The sequence below is a fragment of the Staurois parvus genome, unplaced genomic scaffold, assembly GCF_062004578.1.
Source record: "Staurois parvus isolate SC_StPar_1 unplaced genomic scaffold, SC_StPar_1.0 ptg000572l, whole genome shotgun sequence".
NCBI classification, from domain to species: domain Eukaryota; kingdom Metazoa; phylum Chordata; class Amphibia; order Anura; family Ranidae; genus Staurois; species Staurois parvus.
In genome coordinates, this window is record NW_028318368.1 from 6124108 (window position 1) to 6150294 (window position 26187).

Below are 26187 nucleotides of genomic sequence, written 5' to 3' on the forward strand. Positions count from 1 at the left end.
TGTTTTTTTCTCAACAAAAGTGGAGTTACTCTTTACATTTAGTGTGCATGTGTCTCGTGTTCATATATCACTCATATAAGGACAATAACTATAACCTCTATTAGAGAAAAGTGATTTCAATAGTCAGGTTTTCTCCATAAACTGATACTTAATATGTTCATGCTGTACAAACTATATTTATTATAATACAGGTCAAATAATTAGATGCTGCAGCATTGCAGTGAGAATCATAGACTGTGCTCTACTGCCCTCTAGTACAAAAACACTGTTATTGCAAAACATTACAAAGTAATAATACACCTGTGAGCAGAAGAGATCCAGTATATAGGTGCATGCACAGAAAATATGTGCATACTTAAATTATTTTCTTATATAAACTACTGCACAATGACATACCACATTACCTTTTTATATGTGCATAGGTATCAACACTGTCATATAGAATAAATAAAGTGGTTACCTTAGTAGGCAAGGAGTGTGCAGCTCCGGCCTCCAGCAAGACTGAAGCTACATCTAACTGCCCCTCTCTAGCAGATATATGAAGAGGGGTATAGCCATTAGTAGTAGCAGCATCCGGGTGAGCCATGTGTTGGAGTAACAGCTGAACAATTTCTGTTTTGCCCAAACGAGATGCAATGTGTAGAGGTGTCTGCTCCTCCTAAGGTAAAGGTAAGCACAGAACATAGGGTAAGTCAAGTCCCCTTGAACGGTTACTGCATGTTTTATGAAGACAGAATTTACAATAACCAAAGATGTGTTATTCTCAAACACTACAATCAAGATAAAGCCCAGTATTCATGTGCTTTCATGTTAATTTCAGTATGTGTGTACCAAGCTTAAGGATGTACCTGGGCATGTTTACTAGTGCAAATGTTACACACGTGTTTAAAACGTAAAAAAAAGGTAAAACTGAATACTATTTCGGTATTTAAGTTCAAAGAGTGATTGTTGTTATCTAACTTGTACACAATTTAAAATGATCAGAATAACTTTTCGAACATATTTATAAAGCAGAGAATGTGAAATTCACTGCAGGTGTATGTTCCTGCAGGTGTGTGCCCCATTCACTGCTTAATGTTCCATTCAATGCTTTATAAATATATATGTATTCTGAACAAAAGGGGGCACTGTACTAAGATGTGTGAGTTATTTTAACCCCATCCATATCACAGCAATTTTATTATCAATTCATATACTTAAATATTTCTAAGATGGGAGAATTGTATCTTTTAAACAACTACAGTGCCTACAGTTTAGGTGGATGACCATCATTGAGTCGAAAATCGGTCGTTTTCATGAATTTTCCAACATGCCTGATCACCGAAAAGGGAAGGAAGCACGAAAATCAGCCGGTGCCAGTGACCCACTAGCAGAGCAAAAATCAGCCGATTATTCTTAAATCCGATTTTCAGACGAAAAATCTGTTGAATTTTGACCCATGCATGGTCGGCCTTAAATGTCTCCACAGCTTTATCCCTGACCTGTCTGGTGTGTTCCTTGGCCTTCACGATGCTGTTTGTTCACTAACAAACCTCTGAGTGCTTCACAGAAGAGCTGTGTTTATACTGGGATTAAATTATACACAGGTGGACTCTTTGCTAATTAGGTAAATTCTGAAGGCAACTGGTTCCACTAGATTTTAGTTAGGATTTTCAGAGTAAAGGGGGCTGAATATAAATGCACACCACATTTTTCAGATATTTATTTGTAAAAAATGTCGAAAACCATTTATCATTTTCCTTCCACTTCAAAATTATGCGCCACGTTGTGTTGATCTATCACATCAAAACCCAATAAAATAAATTTACATTTTTGGTTGTAACATGACAAAATGTGGAAAATTTCAAGAGGGATGAATTCTTTTTCAAGGCCCTGTACTGAAAGCTTCTATTTTGTTCTCCTTAGTAGACACAAGGGGGGCTGATTTACTAAAACTGGAGAGTGCAAAACCTGGTGCAGCTGTAAATAGTAGCCAATCAGCGTCTAGCTTCAGTTTGTTCAATTAGGCTTTGACAATAAAACCTTGAATCTGATTGGTTTCTGTGTAGAGCTGCACTAGAGTTTGCACTCTCCAGTTTTAGTAAATCAACCGCAAAGCATTAATTTAATGGAGTGAAAAACTGGTTGGTGGTTTAGATTCTTTTGTAAATTAGTTTTTGCACTGCAAAAAACACAAACATCAATAATGTATACTGTAGGAGTAAATTCTTCTGATTTTTGCAGCAAAACCTTACAAAACTGACAATTTTTAATTATAAAAATATAGCAAATATTAGGATGTAACAAAAATACTATTTATGTCCAGTGAATTGACCTTATATGTCCTAAAAAACAGCAAATATATCTAGAATAATTGGAGCAAAAAATTCAGGCTTAAAGGGGCATACTGCTTAAGATGCAAACCTGAGGACAACATGCGTAGCGTTCTACTTTAATTGGAGTGTTTGTTAATACTGCCAGTCAATACAGTGTGTACTGGAACAGGTACAATTCATTTTTGCATTTCAATGAGTTTAGATGCAAGCTAATACTTAAACATAACAACATATTAACAGTCACCATTGCCAGGTAACTTTTTTTGAATGAAAGAAAAGAATGAAAGAAATTACTGGTGTGCAAATGAAACCAGTTGTAATAATTACTCATGCATGCATATAACTTGGAAACTAAAGATGCAAAATGTTAATTGAAACATAAAAAGCTATTAGTATTCTATAAACTATAAGGCATAAGCATTGGGGTTACAGGTACCAGGGATTCCCATCATGGCCAGGCTTGTAGCGTAAACTATGAAGAAAAGCTGCCGCATGGCCATTTACAATTAAGCACAGTCACTTACAATGATTCCAACTGTAGGCTTTTCCAGAGCAGAATGGATAAACAATTTAATATTTTATATATTCTATGCATAAAATATTTTTGTATAGAAGGACAGATGGCTAGACAGATAGATATAGACAAAAAGATATCAGACAAAGATATATAGAGATAATTTTCTCTGTGTATGTTCAGCCTATTGAGGTAATGCTGTGGTACCTTCAATCATCTAATTATGTGCAAAATCCCATTTTATGTATTTATTTCCCTTGCATGTGACTGGGTATTCAAATGAATACAGTTTTACTACATTTACTCCTTTCGTAATTCAAGACCATCAGTCTATAGCATAACTAAAGGAAAAACTTTTTTTTCTGTTTTTGATAGTGTGGAGAGGGATTAGAACACGTGACAGTTCTATGCCCCCATTAGGGAGATTCATCTTCTCTATTTGTTCTGGTTACCACTGTCATTGAAAGTGAAAGTAAAGATTAACCCAAATTTTGGGTTTCCCCAGAAAAGTAATAGAGGAGAAATCTTCCAATGGGGACACTAGTTCTGGTGGCCTGGGGGGTCCCCATGGGATTCCCTTAATTTGCAGGGATTTTATATCACTTCCTGTTTGGCTAAGGGCCAGGAAGTGGAGGAAAATCTCCGAAATGGAACAGAGATGGTGAAAAAATAAAATCTGACAGTGATTATAACCCTCCCTTGCTCTATCCAAAATGGGAAAAATGTTTTGCCTATAGCTCTACTTTACAAAAAGTCAATATACTTTTACAGAAATCAGTTATTGAAATGTTTTCTCTGAAGCTGAGAACTCGTCCTCTATCCTCCTTTTCTATTTTCTAACCCAACAAATGTACCAGTGATCCGGCTTACCCTGGCTCTGGCATCTACCAGGGCACCATTTCTGAGAAGGCAACGAACCACTTCAACCTGTCCAGCACGAGCAGCCATGTGCAGAGCCGTCTCCCCACGCTGAAAATACAGAGATGGAGATTGGTTATATGCCTGAAAACTATGTTTTACTGAAACAAAAAGTTGAAACATCTTGTAGGTGAAAGTTCAATACAAGCAAAACAGATATTTCACCACTAATATCTAATCACTGAAAACAAAATATTAACATAAGGAGATAGGAGAACTGTATGGATCAACTATTTGTATAGATTTAGCAGGACATAATTGTAAATTATTTCCATAGAAAAATTGTCCCAGTATTCAAATATTAAATACATTCATGGCATTTAACACAGTAATACTTTTAAAGCATTTCGGCACTTTTTCCAATATTACTACTCTTTGGTAAATTCTTATGTTTTTACTGTCGTGTTGGAAGGGTGAGGACTGGGCACCAAGAGATGCTATTCACAGGATCAAGGGCTGCAGCAGCAACATGTACAGTACATGTATTATTTGTAAAAGCAAATATTTCATTGAGCATTCATCTCTACTAGGTAACTTGCATTAATGAAAATATATTATGTCTGCAAGTGCTCACGCCATCTTGTGTATAAAATGTCTATCAGACAAAATACCACAAAGAAAAACACTGGTCCCACTGCTGTTTTACTTGATGAACTTCAATTAAAGTGGAGATCCACTCATCCTGTCAAAAAATAAAAGTCAACAGCTACAAAAACTGTAGCTGCTGACTTTTAAAAAACAGCCACTTACCTGTCCCTTGGTCCCGTGGTGTGTCCCCCGCAGCCCGTTTTACCGGCCGTCCTGTATTCCGGCATCTTCAGTGTGGGCACCCAACTGTGATAGCTTGCGGCTTCACAGCCGGGTACCCACTCATGAATGGTCCTGTAGTCTTCTGGGACCTGTCATGTCTGCCAAAAGACTACAGGGAGGGAGGAAACCTTCCATTTTCGATCACCTAGGCGATCGGACCGGAAGTGGGAGCGGGTACCCGTCAAATTCGGGTACCCGCTCCCCCCCACCCTCCAAAGGTGCCAATCCTTAATGGGGAGCGGGAGAGGAGTCCTTAAAGCGGAACTTCCCCTTTTGGGGGAAGCTCCACTTTAAACCTGTGTCTTACCTATGCGGGACAAATCAACAGGTTCACTTTCTTGCGGGCTCCACATGCATTACATTCTTTAACACCCCCCCCCCTTCTCTATAGTTAACCACTTAATAGTAAAATACACAGTACTTTAAGATATAATGATACACTCCCCTTAATATTACTCAGCATTGCAGGTATATGGCAAATGGCTACTCAGGCACCCCTCACTGTTATGTGGGGACAGCGAGAAAGTCCTAAGCCCACTATAAGTTGTGAGTGGAACATAAACAGGGCTTCTTATTGTCACTCCCAGCAACTGAACTGAATGGTAGGGAGTGAAGCATGTGCAGTTGATGGAGCCACCATTAAGGTAACTGTTTTGCCCTGCCTGCTAGATGCCTGCCAGTCAAGCTTAGCTGTAAATGTAGATGACATACACAAAAATGTCATCATTTTATTTTATTTTTTTAAAGCCCCATGCTAAGCACTAAAATGAGCCTAAATTGACCACATATTACATCCTCAGTGTAACTTCAGAAAACTGGCAAATGTTCAAGGTCCCCTCCAGGCCCATGTGTTTCAATAACTTGAAGGAAAGTGTGCGTTTTACCACAACACACGATAATGCATAAAATTTAGTGCCCTGCATTGTGATGTTGTTCATTTAGAATGGCACCCAACACACAAGTACAATAGATCCCATTGATCTGCACTGTGGTCCACCAGAGCGCACATTCTCTAGTCCGGTTTTTGGTCTGTTGCTATGCGTTGACAGCCTACTTAAAAGTGAATAGACTGCCTTAACTTAATACATATTAACTTTTGAAATACTGTACAATGTCACACTGCAAAGATCTAACTGGGGGCTAAAATAAGTGTATCAAATATGCATATGGGAAACAATTCAGAGATTAGAGCATGAGCCTGAGTTGGTCACTGCCCTGCAGCTGAACAGCTCTGTATCAGGAAAAAAAATTAATCTCACATGTCCCTATAGAAAATTGCTGGGCTTCTATCCAGAACAGTGGATAAGAAGGGGTGGGCAGACACACTTGTTTTTACAAATATTGGGTGTTTCTGTATAATAATTGCTATCTAATTGCAAGAAGACAATATTGTTAACTGATGATATTTAGCTATTTAAACAGATTCTCATTTTAAATCAATACTTCCTCTTTAAATTTCAGACAAATTGTCCCAAAATTGCAAATCCCTTACCAGCAACTGTTATTTTGACAACCGGGAATTTCCAGTAAATGCAGAGGGTGGAGTGGCAGCAGAGGAAGAGGAACAGGGCATGTTATATATGCCCTGTGTACTTTGAAGGTGTTTCTTTGGGCATACTTAACATGCCTAAGATCCACAACTAGTTAAGAATATTTGTTACGGCGGCTGGATCAAGCATGCATGGCTGGCCATCATCAACTGCGTGTAGGTCCCTTTTTTTCATTGATGCTAAACAACTCATAAGGATAGGAAAGACCAGGAAATTCAATGCACAAGACTACTTTTCTTGATGTTAACAAGGAAGGGACGCAAGAGCAAGGGGTGTTTCTTTTACTGTGGAGATAACACACTAAAATGTTGCACAGGATAACATATTGCCAAACGCAGGCTCTTCAAGCAACAATATTAAAATTCAAAAAATGAAAGATCATTGTGTGACAGTGTATTTTAATTGTCCCATTGCATTTGCCAGTAAATATAAAATAATCACCTTATTTGCTTGCGAACAGACCTGATCCAAGTGCCTTGCTTTTAAATTATCAACTAAATGGGGTTTTAGCAAACCAATTAATCCTGCCATACATGGGAAGGGTCATACATAAAAACATAAACTGCAATGGGACACAGAAGGGCACAAGTGGTAAACAGATACTTTGAAGATAAATACATAACATGCTGGCACTAGACTAAAATGTGCAGAAATGCAAATGTTTGCCTGTTTTAATTATTAGATTTTTCTTAAAGCGATCCTAAAGGTTCTTTTTTTTTCTTAAATAACATGTTATAGTTACCTGCTGTGTGCAGTGGTTTTGCACAGAGCAGCCAGGATCCTCCTCTTCTAGGGTCCCCCACAGGTTCTCCTGGCCCCTCCCTTCTGTCTGATGCCCCCCACAGCAAGCAGCTTGCTATGGGAGCACTTGCTGCTCAGTGTGTCCATTCCCACAAGGAGCCGTGGATTGGCCCTGCCCCCTCTCTCCTCATTGGCTGACTGACTGTGATTGACAGCAGCAGGGTCCAATGGCTCCTGCTTGCTGTCTCAGGCAATGAGAAGGCAGAGACCCGTGACAGCCGAGGCTGTCATTCACATTGCTGGACCACAATGAAGCTCAGGTACGTATTGTGGGGGCTAGGGGAGCTGCTGCACACATCAGGTTGTTTTTTTCTTCATGCATAGAATGCATAAAGGTAAAAAACCTTCAGCCTTTACAACCTCTTTAAGGCAATAATATTGCAAAAAGCAAAAATATTATTTATTTCAAAGTTTACCAATTCTTAGATATAGTGGTTGCATTAGTTTCCTTTTTTAGTTTTTTTCATTCTTATTACCTGGTGATCTGGCCAGCCACTATGTTATTTTTCAACTTCCTTTAACAGACCAAGCTGTCCAGCAACAGTAGACGTTAGAGGGTTGAGACAATCCATTGAACACTGACATAGTCAGCTTTCATTCATTTATGTAGAACCTTTATCCCAAAAGGAAAAAATGCTACTGTAACTGCTTTTTATGTAGAACCTTTATCTAGGAAGGAAAACATCTTACTGTAACTGCTTGTAAAGTGTTAGTTGGGTTTCGGCTTAATTTGTTGGTCAAGTCCATTTAAATCTGCATGTGCACCTATGACTACTCTCTCAACAGACTGACAATGCTATTGCCTAAAGGTGTCTCCATTGCTCTTCCAGTGCAGTGGAGACACCCCAAGACAGGAAGTTATTGACCAGACCACTAAGTGAAAATAAATGGAAAAAAGTAAATAAAAACAAAAAACAAGAATGAATGCAGACACCCTTTTATGGAATGGTAAACTGCAATATACTACTTTTTTGTTTATTATTTATTTCAGGTACTTATATAGCGCCGTCAATTTACACAGCGCTTTACATATATATTGTACATTCACATCAGTCCCTAACCCTCAAGGGGTGTACAATCTAAGGTCCCTAACTTACATTCATACATACATGGGTCAATTTTTAGACGGGATCCAATCAACCTACTAGCATGCCTTTGGAGTGTGGGAGGAAACTGGAGTACCTGGAGGAAACCCACGCAGACACAGGAAGAACATGCAAACTCCAGGCAGGTGGTGCCGTGGTTGGGATTCAAACCAACGACGCAAGTACTGCCAGGCGGAAGTGCTAACCATTTAGCCACTGTGCTGCCCAACTGGGTTTTATAATGCTTTAAGTCTTCAGAGTAGAATATATTAATAAATAAACATTTTGACAGTAGAATAAATTTTTATATAATATAGGCTTTGAATAGAACTGTGCAACAAAAAAAAAAGTAAAAAAAAGCTTAGGTGGTCCATTAAATGAAAATCAGTCCTGACCAGCACTGTATAAATATGGAAAACGAATAACAAAAAGCTTACAAGCATTTGAAATGAGCACAAATCAATATGGTCAGCAGTAGAAAACATAAATATTCTTGATATATTCTATTATTGAACTCTATCAACTCAAATCTCTTGAGAACTCATGGCTCTTACTAATAATCGCTGATCCTTTCACTTTTTATTAGGGTCATATTTATTTTTTAATAATTGCATTAACTAAACATCTGCAGATTATATTAGAGTCTGGAATACACAGCATTAGGCAGGAATTGTGCCCGACTGCACATATTGGAAGATAACTGCACCCATCTATAACTAAAATATCATTTTTGAATGGATGCAATAACAGGCTTTCCGGTTAGACACAGTTTCAATGGATTACAGAAAGCAGACAGAACTATAATATGTCATTTACATACATAAATTAGCTATGGACACAAACAAATTCAATGAGTAACACTGAAATGTACGTAAGCTGGCCAACATAAATAGCATTGTTTTGCCTATTCTGAGTCATTTAAGCTGTAAGTAGTTTCTGTGTATATTAATATACTGTAAATTTAAAAGCAAAATAACTTAACACATTGTAGCAGCACTGCTGCCTTACAGCACTAGGATCCTGGGATACAGTTTTAACAGGGAGTTAATGACAGGGAGTGCATAACCATGTCTGTGTGCATTTGTTTCCACAATCCAAAAGGTTTAACTGGTTTCTGTCTTAAAGTCTAACAGAACTTTCAGTTTAAATCTGCTAAGGTGCATCAAAGTATCAGGCCTCATTCCTAGGGCACATCTACACAGTAAGAGTCCAATGTATACTTGTGACTGGATACACAGGTGGTCGCAGACAGTTGCAGGCACTCAGCACATACAAAGCAAAGATGGGCTGATGATGGCCACAGCTGTCTGTAGGTGTTCACATGCAAACACATCACTTAGCAGTACTAGGGTCATTGGTTCGAATCCCAACCATGATACTACCTGCCTGTAGTTTGCATGTTCTTCCTGTGTCTGCGTGGGTTTCCTCAAGGTACTCTGGTTTCCTCCCACACTCCAAAGACATGCTGGTAGGTTAATTGGATCCTGTCTAAATTGGCCCTAGTATGTGTATGTATGAATGTGAGTTAGGGATCTTAGATTGTAAGCTCCTTGAGGGCAGGGAATGATGTGAATGTACAATATACACTCACCAGCCACTTTTTTAGGTACACCTTGCTAGTGCAAGAAACTTTTCCCTATACCATTACACTACCACCACCAGCCTGAACCATTGATACAAGGCAGGTTGGATCCATGCTTTCATATTGTTTATGCTAAATTCTGACCCTACCATATGAATGTCACAGCAACCAGTCTGCCCATTGTTCTCTGACATCTACAAGGCATTTTTGTCCACACAGCTGCTGCTCACTGGATATATTCTCTTTTTTGAACCATTCTCTGAAAACCCTAAAGATAATTGTGCATTATAATCCTGGTAGATGACCAGTTTTTGAAATACTCAGACCAGCCCATCTGGCACCAACAATAATGCCACGTTCAAAGTCACTTAAATCCCCTTGCTTCCCCATTTTGATGCCAGGTTTGAACGCCAGGAAGTCCTCTTTACCATGTCTAGATGTCTAAATGCATTGAGTTGCTGCCATGTGATTGGCTGATTAGCAATTTGTGTTACCAAGCAATTGAACCGGTGTACCTAATAAAATGGCTAGATTCTTGCAGCAGGTCAGGTTAAAATGCTGTGGTAATGAGGTCTGACATTTTGTTAGAAAGCAGACACTGCCCGAGAAAAGATTGTTCCCTGCCACCAAAGAGGGACCCTTATTCTCTGCATGAAAGCAGCCTCTCTACTGCGGTCTAGTATGTCCCCTGCTGATACAGAGTCCTCTAATATGCAGTGAGAATGAGGTTTGCTTATTAGAGGCTGTGGATGCCTTCCAAAGAATACAAAAAATAATTTTTTGCACACGTATTGATTTGATGCACTGGGAATGCATTTAGTCAGTTTAAACTAAAAGTTCAATTGGGCTTTAGCTGCCTCTTGTAGAGAGATTAAAGTGTACACTCCACTGTGTAAGAAGTACTCTTTAAGGTCCTATGGATAATGCTGGCATTATATTAATAAAATACAGCAACTGACATGCAGGTCAACAGGTTAGGCAGTTTCCTCACAAAGAAAAAACATCTGGTGAAATGATACAATTGTCAAGTAAGCTGTAAAATGCACATTAAATCTAGTTATTTAGTTTACTGTAAGACATACTCACAATGTTAGTGACATCTGGAGAAGCTCCATTCTGCAGCAGAAGGAGGACTATGTTCAAGTGGCCCATGAATGCAGCCACATGTATTGGAGTGAGACCAGACTGTGGAACAAACCAACAGGCATTTTACTCCCCTGCACAACACCAAGGTGGGCTTCCACATTTACAAATCAGCAGAAGAAAAAGAGGATAGAGAGAAATGACAGTGGATATTACAAGTATAATGAGACAGACAGGACAGGGAAAGCAGGAAATGGGATGGAAGGTTTTGTGATCTAAGAAAACCTGTTCTACCTCTGTTATAGCTTGGATTGAAGCCCCATATTTCACTAGCAGTTCCATAACTTTGATACGGTTTTTCTTGCAGGCAATGTGCAATGGAGTAAAACCATTCTGTTCAGAGAAACAACCTGTTAGGAAAACCCATGCACACTACACACCCAAAAAAAAAACATGCAGATCTCAGAAGAAGCAACAGTGAAAAGTAGAATGTGAGTGAAATCCACAGTAGTGTTCTGCAGCCAATGCAACACAAAGGCAGTCAATAACTACATAAATTCAGAGGTTTGCATTAAGCAATATAAAATTGTCTTTAGTGTCTCTGGTGTTTATTGTCTCAAGGTGATCATAAAAGAACACATGATGATTTAGATGTACAGTACCATACACCTTAGTAGACACCTCCAGTAGACCTTTCTGAAGGGAAAATGCATAGTAGTAAGTTGTTGCCACAAAACATGGACATTACTGGGGGTGCCTACAGTGCGCATAGACACATCTAGCATGCCCGTCTATTGGCTTTTGCTAGATTGTCAGTAAACATCTCACCATCATCTTAAATCAAGTGTGTTTGTGTGTGTATATATATATATATACACATTGACACACACACGTAAAAAGTACAGTACAAAGTACAGTAGAAAGCAGTACGCAGATCACTTTACCAGGGCACGGGCATTAGGATTTGCTCTTTTGTCAAGGAGAAGCTTGGTGACACGGTAATGTCCACAATGTGCTGCAACGTGCAGAGCAGTGAGATAATCCAGGGTGACATCATCCACAGGTGCCTTGTGCTGTAAAAGGTGTTTGACACATTCCACATGATCCCCTTGAGCAGCCATGTGTAGTGGAGAAAGTCCATTCTGCATTAGATGAATGAGTGAAACAAATTGTATTAGACCAACAATCAACACTAGCTAGGATTTTAATGGTCAGTGCAACCCAAAACAAAGTAATATTTCAGCCATGGTCCCTGAAGCCAATTTATAAAAATATGGGGAAGAAACACACTATATTGCCAAAAGTATTGGGATGCCTGCCTTTACACGCACATGAACTTTAATGGCATCCCAGTCTTAGTCTGTAGGGCTCAATATTGAGTTGGTCCACCCTTTGCAGCTATAACATCTTCAACTCTTCTGGGAAGGCTGTCCACAAGGTTTAAGAGTGTGTCTATGGGAATGTTTGACCATTCTTCCAGAAGCACATTTGTGATATCAGGTACTGATGTCGGATCAGAAGGCCTGACTCGCAGTCTCCACTCTAATTCATCCCAAAGGTGTTCTATCAAGTTGAAGTCAGGACTGTGCAGGCCAGTCAAGTTCCTCCACCCCAAACTCGCTCACCAATGTCATTATGGACCTTGCTTTGTGCACTGGTGCGCAGCCATGTTGGAAAAGGAAGGGACCATCCCTAAAATGTTCCAACAAAGTTGGGAGCATGACATTGTACAAAATGTCTTGGTATGCTGACACCTTAAGAATTCCCTTCACTGGAACTAAGGGGTCAAACCCAACCCCAACCCCTGAAAAACAAACCCACACCATAATTCCCCCTCCACCAAAATTTACACTTTGCACAATGCAGTCAGGTAAGTACCGTTCTCCTGGCAACCGCCAAACCCAGACACGTCCATTGGATTGTCAGACAGAGAAGCATGATTCGTCACTCCAGAGAACACGTCTCCACTGCTCAAGAGTCCAGTGGTGCCGTACTTTACATCACTGAATCCGATGCTTTGCATTGCACTTGGTGATGTAAGACTTGAATGCAGCTGCTCCGCCACGGAAAATCATTCCCTGAAGCTCTCTACACACTGTTGTTGTGCTAATCTGACAGCCACACAAAGTTTAAAGGTCTTTAGCTATTGACTCTGCGGACAGTTGGCAACTTCTGCGCACTGTGCGCTTCAGCATACGCTAACCCTGCTATCATTTTACGTGTGAGTTTCTGTTGTTCCCAGTTGCTTCCACTTTGTTATAATACCACTAACCGTTGATTGTGGAATATTTAGTAGCAAGGAAATTTCACGGATGGACTTATTGCACAGGTGGCAACCAAGCACGGTACCATGCTTGAATTCACTGAGCTCCTGAGAGCGACCCATTCTTTCACAAATGTTTGTAGAAGCAGTCTGCATGCCTAGGTGCTTGCTTTTATATACCTCTGGCCATGGAGGTGATTAGAACACCTGAATCCAATGATTTGGAGGGGTGTCCCAATACTTTTGGTAATATACCATATTTTCCGGTGTATAAGACGACTGGGCGTATAAGACGACCCCCTACTTTTCCTGTTAAAATATAGGGTTTGAGCTATACTCGCCGTATAAGACTACCCCTCTTCCAACACACACCAAATAAAAATGAAAAAACATCAGATTTGATTTCAATATGGTATGCTATTTCAGTATGGTATTCCAATGATGGGGTGCTATTCCTCCCACTGACACCAATGATGGGGCACTATTTCATCCACTGACACCAATGATGGGGCACTATTCCTCCCACTGATACCAATGATGGGACACTATTCCTCCCACTGACACCAATGATGGTGCCCCATCATTAGTGTCAGTGTGTGAGGAATAGTGTCCCATCATTAGTCAGTGGGAGGAATAGTGCCCCATCATTAGTCAGTGGGAAGAATCGTGCCCCATTATTGGTGTCAGTGGGAGGAATAGTGTCCCATCATTGGTGTCAGTGGGAGGAATAGCGGCCCATCATTGGTATCAGTGGGAGGAATAGCACCCCATCATTGGTATCAGTGGGAGGAATAGCACCCCATCATTGTTGTCAGTGGGAGGAATAGCACCCCATCATTGGTATCAGTGGCAGGAATTGCGCCCCATCATTGGTGTTAGTGGGAGGAATAGCGCCCCATCATTGTTATCAGTGGCAGGAATTGCGCCCCATCATTGGTGTCAGTGGGAGGAATTGCGCCCCATCATTGGTGTCAGTGGGAGGAATTGCGCCCCATCATTGGTATCAGTGGGGAGAATAGTGCCCCATCATTGGTTCAGTGGGGAGAATAGTGCCCCATCATTGGTGTCAGTGGGGAGAATAGTGCCCCATCATTGGTGTCAGTGGGGAGGAGGAATAGTGCCCCATCGTTGGTATCAGTGGGGAGAATAGTGCCCCATCATTGGTATCAGTGGGAGGAATAGTGTCCCATCATTGGTGTCAGTGGGGGAGGAATAGTGCCCCATCATTGGTATCAGTGGGGAGAATAGTGCCCCATCATTGGTGTCAGTGAGAACAGTGCCTCATCGTTGGTGTCAGTGGGGGGAGGAATAGTGCCCCATCGTTTGTGTCAGTGGGGGAGGAACAGTGCCTCATCGTTGGTGTCAGTGTGGAGGAGGAATAGTGCCCCATCGTTAGTGTCAGTGGGGGAGAGGAGCGGCTGCTCCTTCTTCCAGTTCGGCCGCTCGATTTTCGCGGGGTCGCTCGGCTCCGCCTCCTCGCCAGTGATTGGTCACTTGTGTGCCTTTCCAGTGCTGGCGCCCAATCACCAGTGAGGAGGCGGAGCCGAGCGGCCGCGTGACCATCGAGCGGCCGAACTGAAAGAAGGAGCAGCCGCGCTTCCTGGACCGGATCGTCGTGGGACCGGAGCCAGGTAAGGTACAGCAGCCCCTCTGCCCACCCCTGTACTTAGTGTCCGTTGGAGGAGGAGGGGGGCGGCGCCGCGCCGCCCCTCGAAAAAGTGCCACCCTGACACCGGCTCGCACCGGCGTATAAGACGACCCCCGACTTTTCAGAAGATTTTCAGGGGTTGAAAAGTCGTCTTATACGCCAGAAAATACGGTAGTGTATTTGTGTGATGTCTATATGAAAGGATCTGACTAAATCTCATCTCTTTAAATTTTTACAATCCTGATTTGCCCAGTAAAAAGATACTCACTCCAACCCAGGTACATTAAAGCCAAATTCAGAGCTTCAATTTTCTACCAAGCTTCTTGTTGTCACCTCTCGTTGATTTTACATACATATTTATATGTAGAACTAACTGGTGACACACGTAGCTCAGCTGCATTTAGTCTTCTAGCCTGTCGTGGTTGTTTTGGGAGTAGATAAACCTGTACAGCAGTGAAGATTAACCACAGATTGAACTTTGCTCCACTACCAAATCAGAAAAGCCTGATTTGTGTGGAACTGCACTTTATGGTAGAACTAAAGGCAAAACTTTTTTTTTTAATTTGGATAGAGCAAGGGAGGATAATAACCCCTTGTAGATTTTTTTTCACCATATGTGTCCCATTGCGGAGATTTCCCTTCACTTCCAGTCTCATAGCCAAACAAAAACTGAGAGGAAATACCTGTAAATTTAGGAGAATTCCTTGGGGACATCCAGATTACCGGAATTAGTGTCTCCACTGGAAGATTCCCCTTCTATTACTTTTATGGGGACAACCCAAAATTTGGGGTTTTCTTTTACTTTCACTTAATGATAAAAAAGGACAAGTAGAGAGGGGGAATCTTCCTAATAGGGGGCACAAACAGTAGTACAAACTGACAGGTGTACTAATTCCACTCCACTCTATTCAAAAGTAAAAAAAAAAAAAAAAGTTTTACCTTTAGTTATACTTAGTTCAGTAAAACAATTAAACTGATAATTTACTATTTAAAAATAACATTAGAGTGTATCTAAGGCCAAAACATTCTCTTTTTTAGTTTTGGTTAGTGTGGGAAAGATTTAGTAACCCTGACAGCTTTTATTGCTGCCTGTGTTACCACTAGGAAAACTCACTCTTTCTATTTTTCCTGATAACCATTGGGACTGAAAATGAAGGAAATCCAAAGTTTCCATAGCTGCTGACTAATTTCAGTAGTGCTGCCGTCTAAAAGTATTTATACATTTAAGAGTCTAACACAGAAAACATAAAAAACACATGCCTTGGTCCTTGCGAGAAGTGGTGCTCCTCTTTCTAGAAGTAACTCCACAGCTTGGTCATGTCCACTCCGTGCTGCACAGTGAAGCGGAGTAAGTCCATCCTGAAACAGAATTACATGGCAGAATCTAATGAGTGGTTTTGAATGGAATTGCATGAGAAAAACACTTGATACCTATAATACCTTAATACAGTTACCTATGTTTTAATCAGAAGAATTAAAGTGTATGTCAGGCCAAAACCTAATTCTGGATAGGGCAGGTAAAGGGTTTCAAGGCTTTTCTCAGATATCCAGGACTTCGTTACAGATATTTCCCTTGATTTACTGTCCCAGTGACAGTAGTTTTACCAAACAGGAAGTGACAAAAGGTAATAACAAGTTCCCACAAGTGTGGGATTTGAAAAAAATAATCATACTCACCTACACTCACCAGCCACTTTATTAGGTACACCTTGCTAGTGCCAGGTTGGACCCCCTTTTGTCTTCAGAACTGCCTTAATTCTTCATGGCAGAGATGGTATTCTGCATACCTTGGTTGTAACAAGTGGTTATTTGAGTTACTGTTGCCTTTCTATCATCACAAACCAGTCTGCCCATTCTCCTCTGACCTCTAACATCAACAAGGCATTTTCGTCCACATAACTGCAGCTCACTGGATATTTCCTCTTTTTCAGACCATTCTCTGTAAACCCTAGAGATGGTTGTGCGTGAAAATCCCAGTAGATCAGCAGTTTTTTAAATAAACCAGCCTGTCCGGCACCAACAACCATGCCACATTCAAAGTCACCTAAATCTACTTTCTTCCTCATTCTGATGCTCAGTTTGGACTTCAACAATCTTTACCACACCTAGATGCCTAAATGCATTGAGTTGCTGCCATGTGATTGGCTGATTAGTAATTTGTGTTACCAAGCAATTGATAGGGTGTACCTGTGGCCGGTGAGTGTATGTAGATGCAGCATCTATCTGATGCACCATCTGTCCCTCGCCACCTCCACACCAAGAAATGAGCGATCAGAAACAGCTGATTGCTCAGTTCTTGCATTGTGAGCACAGAGCGGTGACTGTCAGTCACCTTTAATCTATAAAATATGAGGAAGTGCGCCTGCTACCCTATATATCGTAAGGTGTCCTGCATTAACACTGGGTTATAGTATTAATAGCATCAGACAGAATTATCCAGCTGTTTAGTTTAAAACTAAATACTGTATGTTGTACTAATATGAAACATGAAATGTCTTGAACCTGTTCAGTAATAAAATGGATAAAAGCAAATAATATGAATGTTGCCAGATCAGTAAAGACAGCTAGTTATTCAATTTGCTACCCTACAGTAGTACTGATTCACTACACACTGCCAGTGCCAATAATTACAATTATCCAGTAAGACATTTATAAAAGCAGCTAGTATTATATAAATGTTAATGTTCAGTATGATAATAGGGACATCAATAAATAGAGGACAATGGCCTTTATTGTATTTACTACAACCAAAATTAAAGAGAGTAATGCTTCGCCCAGTGTGCAGCTGTATATTTTCCTTTCTACTAAAGGACTTTAAGGTCCTGTTTACACTGCTGTGCTACATTAGCCAACCCACATCACTGCACATTATGCCATGCATTATTGTGTATGAAATTGTTTTACTGCAATGTGATGGTGTGAACTGGGCCTAAAAGTGAACCTGAGCTGTTGGGTCCGACATCTCTGCTGTGCATACTGGCATAGAAATGGAGACGCTATTGTAATATTTTTATGCCTAAAAGTATAAACTCAAAATTAACCATCCATTAAAGTACTGCTATCAATTTGGGGTGCATAGAGTCCATGGACTAACTTCTGTATTGTACTGAGCTGATACTTGAAATTTTCCAAGTCATACAGAAAAGTAACCTTATTGTAGTATGATACTGCTAAAGTTCTTTATTTTGTGTTTTTGCGAGTTTTACCTCTCTTAGGCCGAGTTCACATATCCATTGTGCACTATCACATGAGTTATGTTGCTCATAATGTGCTTTAAAATAAGGTAGTTCAATCATTTTTAATGGGCTGCCAATGTATCACAATGGACTTAAATATGTATCTGCATGTTACTAGCCATATGTTGTAGTAACATGTGGTAAAATGCAAACAAACATGTGAACCTGGCCTAACTCATCAGTAATGCACTCATCAGCAACCCACAAGTGTTTTTTTCATTAATACTTTTCTTTATACTGGCTTTTCAAATTCAATCATTTAGAGATTTGATGAAATGTTCAAACGGGACTCCAGGCACAGTTGTTTTTCTTTTATGTTCAGGTGTGTTTATATACTGTAGAAGTTATCAGTCTATTCTACTTCTGGACTGCTGCTGTGTCCTTTAAAACTGCTCCCGCTGTAGTTCCGGCCCATTGCTGACATGAAAGCAGTGATATCTGATGTAAACAAAAGCAGTTATTTTATAGGACACAGCAGAAATCCAACAGTAGATTATAATTTTGAAGAGATACATTTTATACATACATTGGAAAAGGAATTTTGTTTCAAGGGTAGCTATACCTTTTTGGTAGTTAAATTGTATTATTTTTTATTAAAGATCTATACACCCATCCAAAAAGCAGGACAATTGTGGAGAAATAAGACAGACAAATTTGGTCCTGAAAGAGGAACAGCCCACCAAAAGAGGGACAGTTGGGAAGTATGCCATACTATGCCATCAGCCTGGGCCTTGTTCAGTAAATGACTGTTACTGAGTCCTTTACACTATATAGCTAGTTAATTTAATTTTTTTTTCAATTTTAAAAATATTTTCTATACTTCAAAGATTAGTATTAGACTTTGAGAACAGTAAATACATAGCCATAAGCTTACCTAGCTTGTACTTTGATATATTTGTAGGAATGTAAACTGCTAATAAATTAGGTAGTAGGTTTAAAACAGCTGATTGAAGCAGGTTTTGGAGGGGCAAGCACTACCATTGAGCAAAACTACCCAACAAAATGCAATAGACTCTCAATAGAAGTGGAAAACTCCATTTAACAGACAACATGTTACAAAGAAATTAATAAGTAAAAATGGAAAACGACTCAGAAAAAAATAGTATATTACTATTACATGTGTTATGTGTTAAAAGATGAAAAGAAAAATACTGCTCCCAACTTCCTTCCACTCAGCTTTACAAAATTAAAAAAAAAAAACATCAATTTTTAAGTGGAAAAGCAGATCCAGACTTACAGCTAAATTATTTAAAAATTCCTTATTTTTAAGAGAACAAGTGCAACTTTATCATGTATAATTAATTTTTCAACAGATTTATATCTTCATAATGCACTAAATAATTTAAGTGACTCCAAAACACTGCATGCTTTAGAAAGATTATTCACCCTCCATTATGTTTAAAAAGCAGTGTTCACTGTGTGCCCAACAGTCATCTCTGGTGCCCACTCCCCTCCAGATGTGGCTAGACTAAATGTGTTTCACTGCAGCCATTTGGATGCAAACTTTGTGAGGTGGTTACCAATATTTTACATTATAAAGAGCACACTAAACAGATATGATTAATTGATATGGGCATTTTTCTTTAGAACTACAGTGGGGCAAAAAAGTATTTAGTCAGCCACCAATTGTGCAAGTTCTCCCACTTAAAAAGATGAGAGAGGCCTGTAATTGGCATCATAGGTAGACCTCAACTATGAGAGACAAAATGAGAAAAAAAAAACAGACAATCACATTGGCTGATTTGGAAAGAATTTATTTGCACATTATGGTGGAAGATAAGTATTTGGTCAATATCAAAAGTTAATCTCAATACTTTGTTATATATCCTTTGTTGGCAATGACAGAGGTCAAACGTTTCCTGTAAGTCTTCACAAGGTTGGCACACATTGTTGCTGGTATGTTGGCCCATTCCTCCATGCAGATCTCCTCTAGAGCAGTGATGTTTTGGGGCTGTCGCTGGGCAACACGGACTTTCAACTCCCTCCAAAGGTTTTCTATGGGGTTGAGATCTGGAGACTGGCTAGGCCACTCCAGGACCTTGAAATGCTTCTTACGAAGCCACTCCTTCATTGCCCGGGTGGTATGTTTGGGATCATTGTCATGTTTGAAGACCCAGCCATGTTTCATCTTCAATGCCCTTGCTGATGGAAGGAGGTTTGCACACAAAATCTCACGATACATGGCCCCATTCATTCTCTCCTGTACATGGATCAGTCGTCCTGGTCCCTTTGCGGAGAAACAGCCCCAAAGCATGATGTTGCCACCCCCATGCTTCACAGTAAGTATGGTGCTCTTTGGATGCAACTCAGCATTCTCTCTCTTTCAAACACGACGAGTTGTGTTTCTACCAAACAGTTCTATTTTGGTTTCATCTGACCATATGACATTCTCCCAATCCTCTTCTGGATCATCCAAATGCTCTCTAGCAAACTTCAGACGGGCCTGGACATGTACTGGCTTAAGCAGGGGGACACATCTGGCACTGCAGGATCTGAGTCCCTGGCGGCATAGTGTGTTACTGATGGTAGCCTTTGTTACGTTGGTCCCAGCTCTCTGCAGGTCATTTACTAGGTCCCCCTGTGTGGTCCTGGGATTTTTGCTCATCGTTCTTGTGATCATTTTGACCCCACGAGGTGAGATCTTGCGTGGAGCCCCAGATCGAGGGAGATTATCAGTGGTCTTGTATGTCTTCCATTTTCTAATTATTGCTCCCACAGTTGATTTGTTCACACCAAGCTGCTTGCCTATTGCAGATTCAGTCTTCCCAGCCTGGTGCAGGTCTACAATTTTGTTTCTGGTGTCCTTCGACAGCTCTTTCGTCTTCACCATAGTGGAGTTTGAAGTGTGACTGTTTGAGGTTGTGGACAGGTGTCTTTTATACTGATAACAAGTTCAAACAGGTGCCATTGATACAGGTAATGAGTGCAGGACAGAGGAGCCTCATAAAGAAGAAGGTACAGGTCTGTGAGAGCCAGAAATCTTGCTTGCTTGTAGGTGACCAAATACTTATTTTCCACCATAATTTGCAAATAAATTCTTTCCAAATCAGCCAATGTGATTGTCTGGATTTTTTTTCTCATTTTGTCTCTCATAGTTGAGGTCTACCTATGATGCCAATTACAGGCCTCTCTCATCTTTTTAAGTGGGAGAACTTGCACAATTGGTGGCTGACTAAATACTTTTTTGCCCCACTGTATATGCCTTGGGAACCATGTGTTACATGTGAAATGGTTGTTGGCCAGAAGTTTCTAGCTTCATTCATTCTGTACCAACAATAAAGGGAAAAAACCAAAAGTACTATGTGTTTTTTCTCTCTGATATCCATTTTCTGTGATTCTGTACCTGGACTATTTTACAATGGGATAAGAATCAATACGATGCCAGTCAAAATGATGGTCAACGTTCGTGATAAAGAAAAGTGCATACAATGCGGCCCTTAACATCACCAAAGGGCCACACATTACATTTAGTGAATATAATGCTACAAAAAGCTGTTAAAGTCTGCAGACATGCAATAGGAGATGGTCTGAGACTGCAAACATGCTATAGAAGCTGTTGTAGAATGAGGACATGTTTCAGGGGACAGTCAAAGACTGGAGTCATAGACTGGAGACACACCACATAAGAGATCAGGATATCACTGCTTTTACAGTCTTTTAACTCCATAACAACACAGTTACACATATTTGCAGCACGTGGCCTTAAACCTGGGCACCACATATATGTATACTTGCATTTGTGCTGGTGGGGTGCGAACGATCGGGACCCGAGACTCTCAGTTCCTGGTCACCTGATCACTGCAATAGCCTCTGATTTGCTATCACAATGATCAGTCACTATGCAGCCTGGCCCTGTGTTTTCTTTCTCCTCTGAATGTAGAGAAAGATACATTGTATCTCTCTCCTTGCAGGGTAGTAGGATGTAAACAAACAAAAGTAGTAAAAAAAAAAATAATAAAGAAAAATATAGCTAGATAAAGGCTTGATCTAGGTCAGTGTCAGGGTTAGTGTTAGGGTCAAGGTAAGGGTCAAAGGTAAGTATATTTTAGGTAGGATTTTTTTTTTAAATTTCCTTTTTAAAATTAGTATCGGTGTCAGTTACTTTGTCAGTATGTTTTAGGTAGGATTAAAAAAAAGCAAAATGCACACTATTATTTCTCATTCCTACTACAACAAGTAACATACACATATATAGTCACTGTCCTGTGACCATCAGGAGCAGGAGAATTTATTTTGGGTTGTTGTTTGGTGGTAGGTTATGGTAGTAGCAAAAAATACACAGCTACATGTTAAAAAATGATCTATATTCTTTTTCTATTTTGAGGTCAGTTTTCCTTTGATATAAAAAAAAATCAGGAGATATCTGTTACAATTTACCACCAAACCAAAGCCCAATTTGTAAAAAAAAAACCCCAAGGTACTCCTGGATACACAAAGCAGTTGCGCTTATAAGTACAGTTTTACAAACACATGTCAAAGTTGTAAAATTAGGTCTGGGCGTTAAGCTTTTTTTACCCTCGGTCATGAAGGGGTTGACATATCAATGCTTTCACAAAGCCACCTTGAAAAGCGATTGTGAAAAGTGCCACATTTGATATTAAATTCTGCAAAATATGGTTTAAAATTAGAGGAAAAAATATAAAGAGGAATTTGATGGAACACACATAAAATAAAGTAGGTGTGATTGAAATAATCCAAGCCATTTAATTAGAAGCCAGTCTTTTTCCTTCAATGGCCTAAGTAAGAACCTAACTAAGGAAAACACAGACTACTGTCTGCAAGGACCCTGAGGGCAGCACCACAAATGCTCCATGCTAGTCCACAGGGATCTCTACAATACTCACTTTACATTGAGCATTCCCAGAACCCAGTAACTGTCACATCTTTATGCTTGGACACGGTGTCAGAATTGACGTATAAGAGTAATCTCAACCCAAGCTAAGCTAGACACATGCCTAAAGAACATGAAAGGATATAGTAGGTGTCTTCAAAAGGCAGACAAAAAAGGCTGAGCATTATTTCCCAGCTGTTCATTTTTGCCTGGAGGTGGGCTTTAGCAACATTCGAGATCAGATATTAGCCACACAGTCACACAGTAATCATAATGTCTTCAGTGGATAGGGTAACTGATAGACTTGCAGTGTAAGAAGGAGCAGCAGTGCAAAACCATTGTGTAGCACTGCAAAGCAGAGAGGCCGAGTATATGATAAGTAAATAAGGCTTCTCCCATGTACAAATTTTATTACAAATTATAGACTGAACATAGAAAAAACTTTGTTTTAAAAATTAACACACATTGGCTTGAATGTTTATCATGATGTCAGGTTGCTCCCAACACTTATGTACTGTACTGCATGTTAGCAACTGAGAGCATATTAGTATCCACTGAATATAGATAACACTTAGCATTGTTGCTTAGTGACATGTCAGAAGATGTTGTAATATTCAGTAATGATTCTACAGGCAATTTGAAATCATTGCTTAACTGAAAATTTGTAAGAACAGTCAGTAGCCTCTAAGGTATGCTTTTATTCTCTGAAGTCACTTTCTAGTGGGTAATAGAGCATTTTGATATAAATACAGTATATTAATATTATTATTATTGTTATACAGGATTTATATAGCACCAACAGTTTACACAGCGCTTTACAATATAAAGGGGAACAGTACAATTACAATACAGTTGAATACGGAAGGAATAGGAGGGCCCTGCTCATGGAACTTACAATCTAAATGTCTATATATATACAGTCATGGCCGAAATTGTTGGCACCCTTGATATTTTTCCTGAAAATCAAGTATTTCACACAAAAAAGGTATTGCATTAACACATGTTTTGCTATACACATGTTTATTCCCTTTGTATGTATTGGAACAAATATAAAACAGAGGCAGAAAAGCAAATATGACATAATGTCACACAAAACCCCAAAAATGGGCTGGACAAAAGTATTGGCACCCTTAACTTAATATTTGGTTGCACACCCTTTGGAAAACATAACTGAAATCAGTCGCTTCCTATAACCATCAATAAGCTTCTGACACCTCTCACCCGGAATTTTGGACCACTCTTCCTTTGCAAACAGCTCCAGGTCTCTCTTATTGGAAGGACACCTTTTCCCAACAGCAATTTTAAGATCTCTCCACAGGTGTTCAATGGGATTTAGATCTGGGCTCATTGCTGGCCACTTCAGAACTCTCCAGCGCTTCTTTGCCATCCATTTCTGAGTGCTTTTTGACGTATGTTTGGGGTCATTGTCCTGCTGGAAGACCCAGGATCTTGGACGCAAACCCAGCTTTCTGACACTGGGCCCTACAGTGCGACCCAAAATCCTTTGGTAATCCTCAGATTTCATGATGCCTTGCACACAGTCAAGGCACCCAGTGCCAGAGGCAGCAAAACAACCCCAAAACATCATTGAACCTCCACCATATTTTACCGTAGGTACTGTGTTTTGTTCTTTGTAGGCCTCATTCCGTTTTCGGTAAACAGTAGAATGATGTGCTTTACCGAAAAGCTCTATCTTGGTCTCATCTGTCCACAAGACGTTTTCCCAGAAGGCTTTTGGCTTACTCAAGTACATTTTGGCAAACTGTAGTCTTGCTTTTTTATGTCTCTGTGTCAGCAGTGGGGTCCTCCTGGGTCTCCTGCCATAGCGTTTCATTTCATTTAAATGTCGACGGATAGTTCGCGCTGACACTGATGCTCCCTGAGCCTGCAGGACAGCTTGAATGTCTTTGGAACATGTTTGGGGCTGCTTATCCACCATCCGGACTATTCTGCGTTGCAATCTTTCATCAATTTTCCTCATCCGTCCACGACCAGGGAGATTAGCTACAGTGCCATGGGTTGCAAACTTCTTGATAATGTTGCGCACTGTGGACAAAGGCAAATCTAGTTCTCTGGAGATGGACTTGTAACCTTGAGATTGTTGATATTTTGCCACAATTTTGGTTCTCAGGTCCTCAGACAGTTCTCGTCTCCTCTTTCTGTTGTCCATGCTTAGTGTGGCACAGACAGACACACAATGCAAAGGTTAAGTGAACGTCTCTCCTTTTTATCTGCTTTCAGGTGTGATTTCTATATTGCCCACACCTGTTACTTGCCCCAGGTGAGTTTACAGGAGCATCACATGCTTGTAACATTCTTATTTATCCGCAGTTGTGAAAGGGTGCCAATACTTTTGTCCAGCCCATTTTTGGAGGTTTGTGTGACATTATGTTGAATTTGCTTTCTTTCCTCCCTTTTTTTGTTTTGTCCCAATACACACAAAGGGAATAAACATGTGTATAGCAAAACATGTGTTAATGCAATACGTTTCGTGAGAAATACATGATTTCCTGGAGAAATATCAAGGGTGCCAACAATTTCGGCCATGACTGTATATATATACATACACACACAGTATATACAGTATATATATATATACACAGTGAAGGAAATAAGTACTTGATCGCCTGCTGATTTTGAATGTTTGCCCACTCACAAAGAAATGAGCAGTCTAAAAATCGAATGGTACATGTAATTGTAACACTGAGAGACAGAATAGCAACAAAAAAATCAAAACAAATTATGCACTGATTTACATGTTCATGAGGGAAATAAGTATTTGATCCCCTTCACAAAACATGACTTAGTACTTGGTGGCAATTCCCTTGTTGGCAATCACAGAGGTCAGACGATTCCTGTATTGGCCAGCAGGTTTGCACACTCAGGAGGGATTTTGGCCCACTCCTCTTGGCAGATCCTCTCCAAGTTATTAAGGTTTGGTGGCTGATGTTTGGCAATTCGAACTTTCAGCTTCTTCCACAGATTTTCAGTTGGATTAAGGTCTGGAGACTGGCTAGGCCACTCCAGGTCTTTAATATGCTTCTTCTTGAGCCACTCCTTTGTTGCCTTAGCCGTGTGTTTTGGGTCATTGTCATGTTGGAACACCCATCCACGACCCATTTTCAATGCCCTGACACTCCAGCCTTGTGTAGGTCTACAATCTTGTCCCTGACATCCTTGGACAGCTCTTTCATCTTTGCCATGGTGGAGAGTTTGGAATCTGATTGTTTGATTGCTCCTGTGGACAGGTGTCTTTTATACAGGTAACAAAATGAGATTAGCAGCACTCCATTTAAGAGACTGCTTCTAATCTCAGCTTGTTAGCTGTATGAAATACACCTGGTAGGCAGAAATCCTGCTAAATGATAGGGGATCAAATACTTATTTCCCTCATGAACATGCAAATCAGTGCAGAATGTGTCAGACATGCATTTCTTTTGAATTTTTTTGCTGCTATTCTGTCTCTCAGTGTTATAATACACCTACCATTCGATTTGTAGACTGGTCATTTCTATGTGAGTGGGAAAGCATTCAAAATCAGCAGGGGATCA

General features: G+C 40.1%; 1 protein-coding gene across 29 annotated transcripts in view; it reads right to left on the reverse strand.

Moving 5' to 3' along the window:
• Window positions 1–26187, reverse strand: part of ANK2 (ankyrin 2) — a 290860-nt gene that overhangs the window by 153880 nt on the left and 110793 nt on the right. For 20 of the 29 annotated variants that reach the window (XM_089691815.1, XM_089691824.1, XM_089691825.1 and 17 more), the window contains 6 exons: window positions 15830–15928; window positions 11603–11800; window positions 10953–11051; window positions 10662–10760; window positions 3700–3798; window positions 461–658 (listed from right to left, as the gene is read on the reverse strand). In XM_089691815.1, coding sequence (XP_089547941.1) covers window positions 461–658; window positions 3700–3798; window positions 10662–10760; window positions 10953–11051; window positions 11603–11800; window positions 15830–15928 — 792 coding nt within the window. Of the gene's footprint in view, window positions 1–460; window positions 659–2839; window positions 2858–3699; window positions 3799–10661; window positions 10761–10952; window positions 11052–11602; window positions 11801–15829; window positions 15929–26187 lie in introns of all 29 variants that reach the window. The other 9 variants (XM_089691811.1, XM_089691829.1, XM_089691812.1 and 6 more) reach the window with 2 other exon arrangements.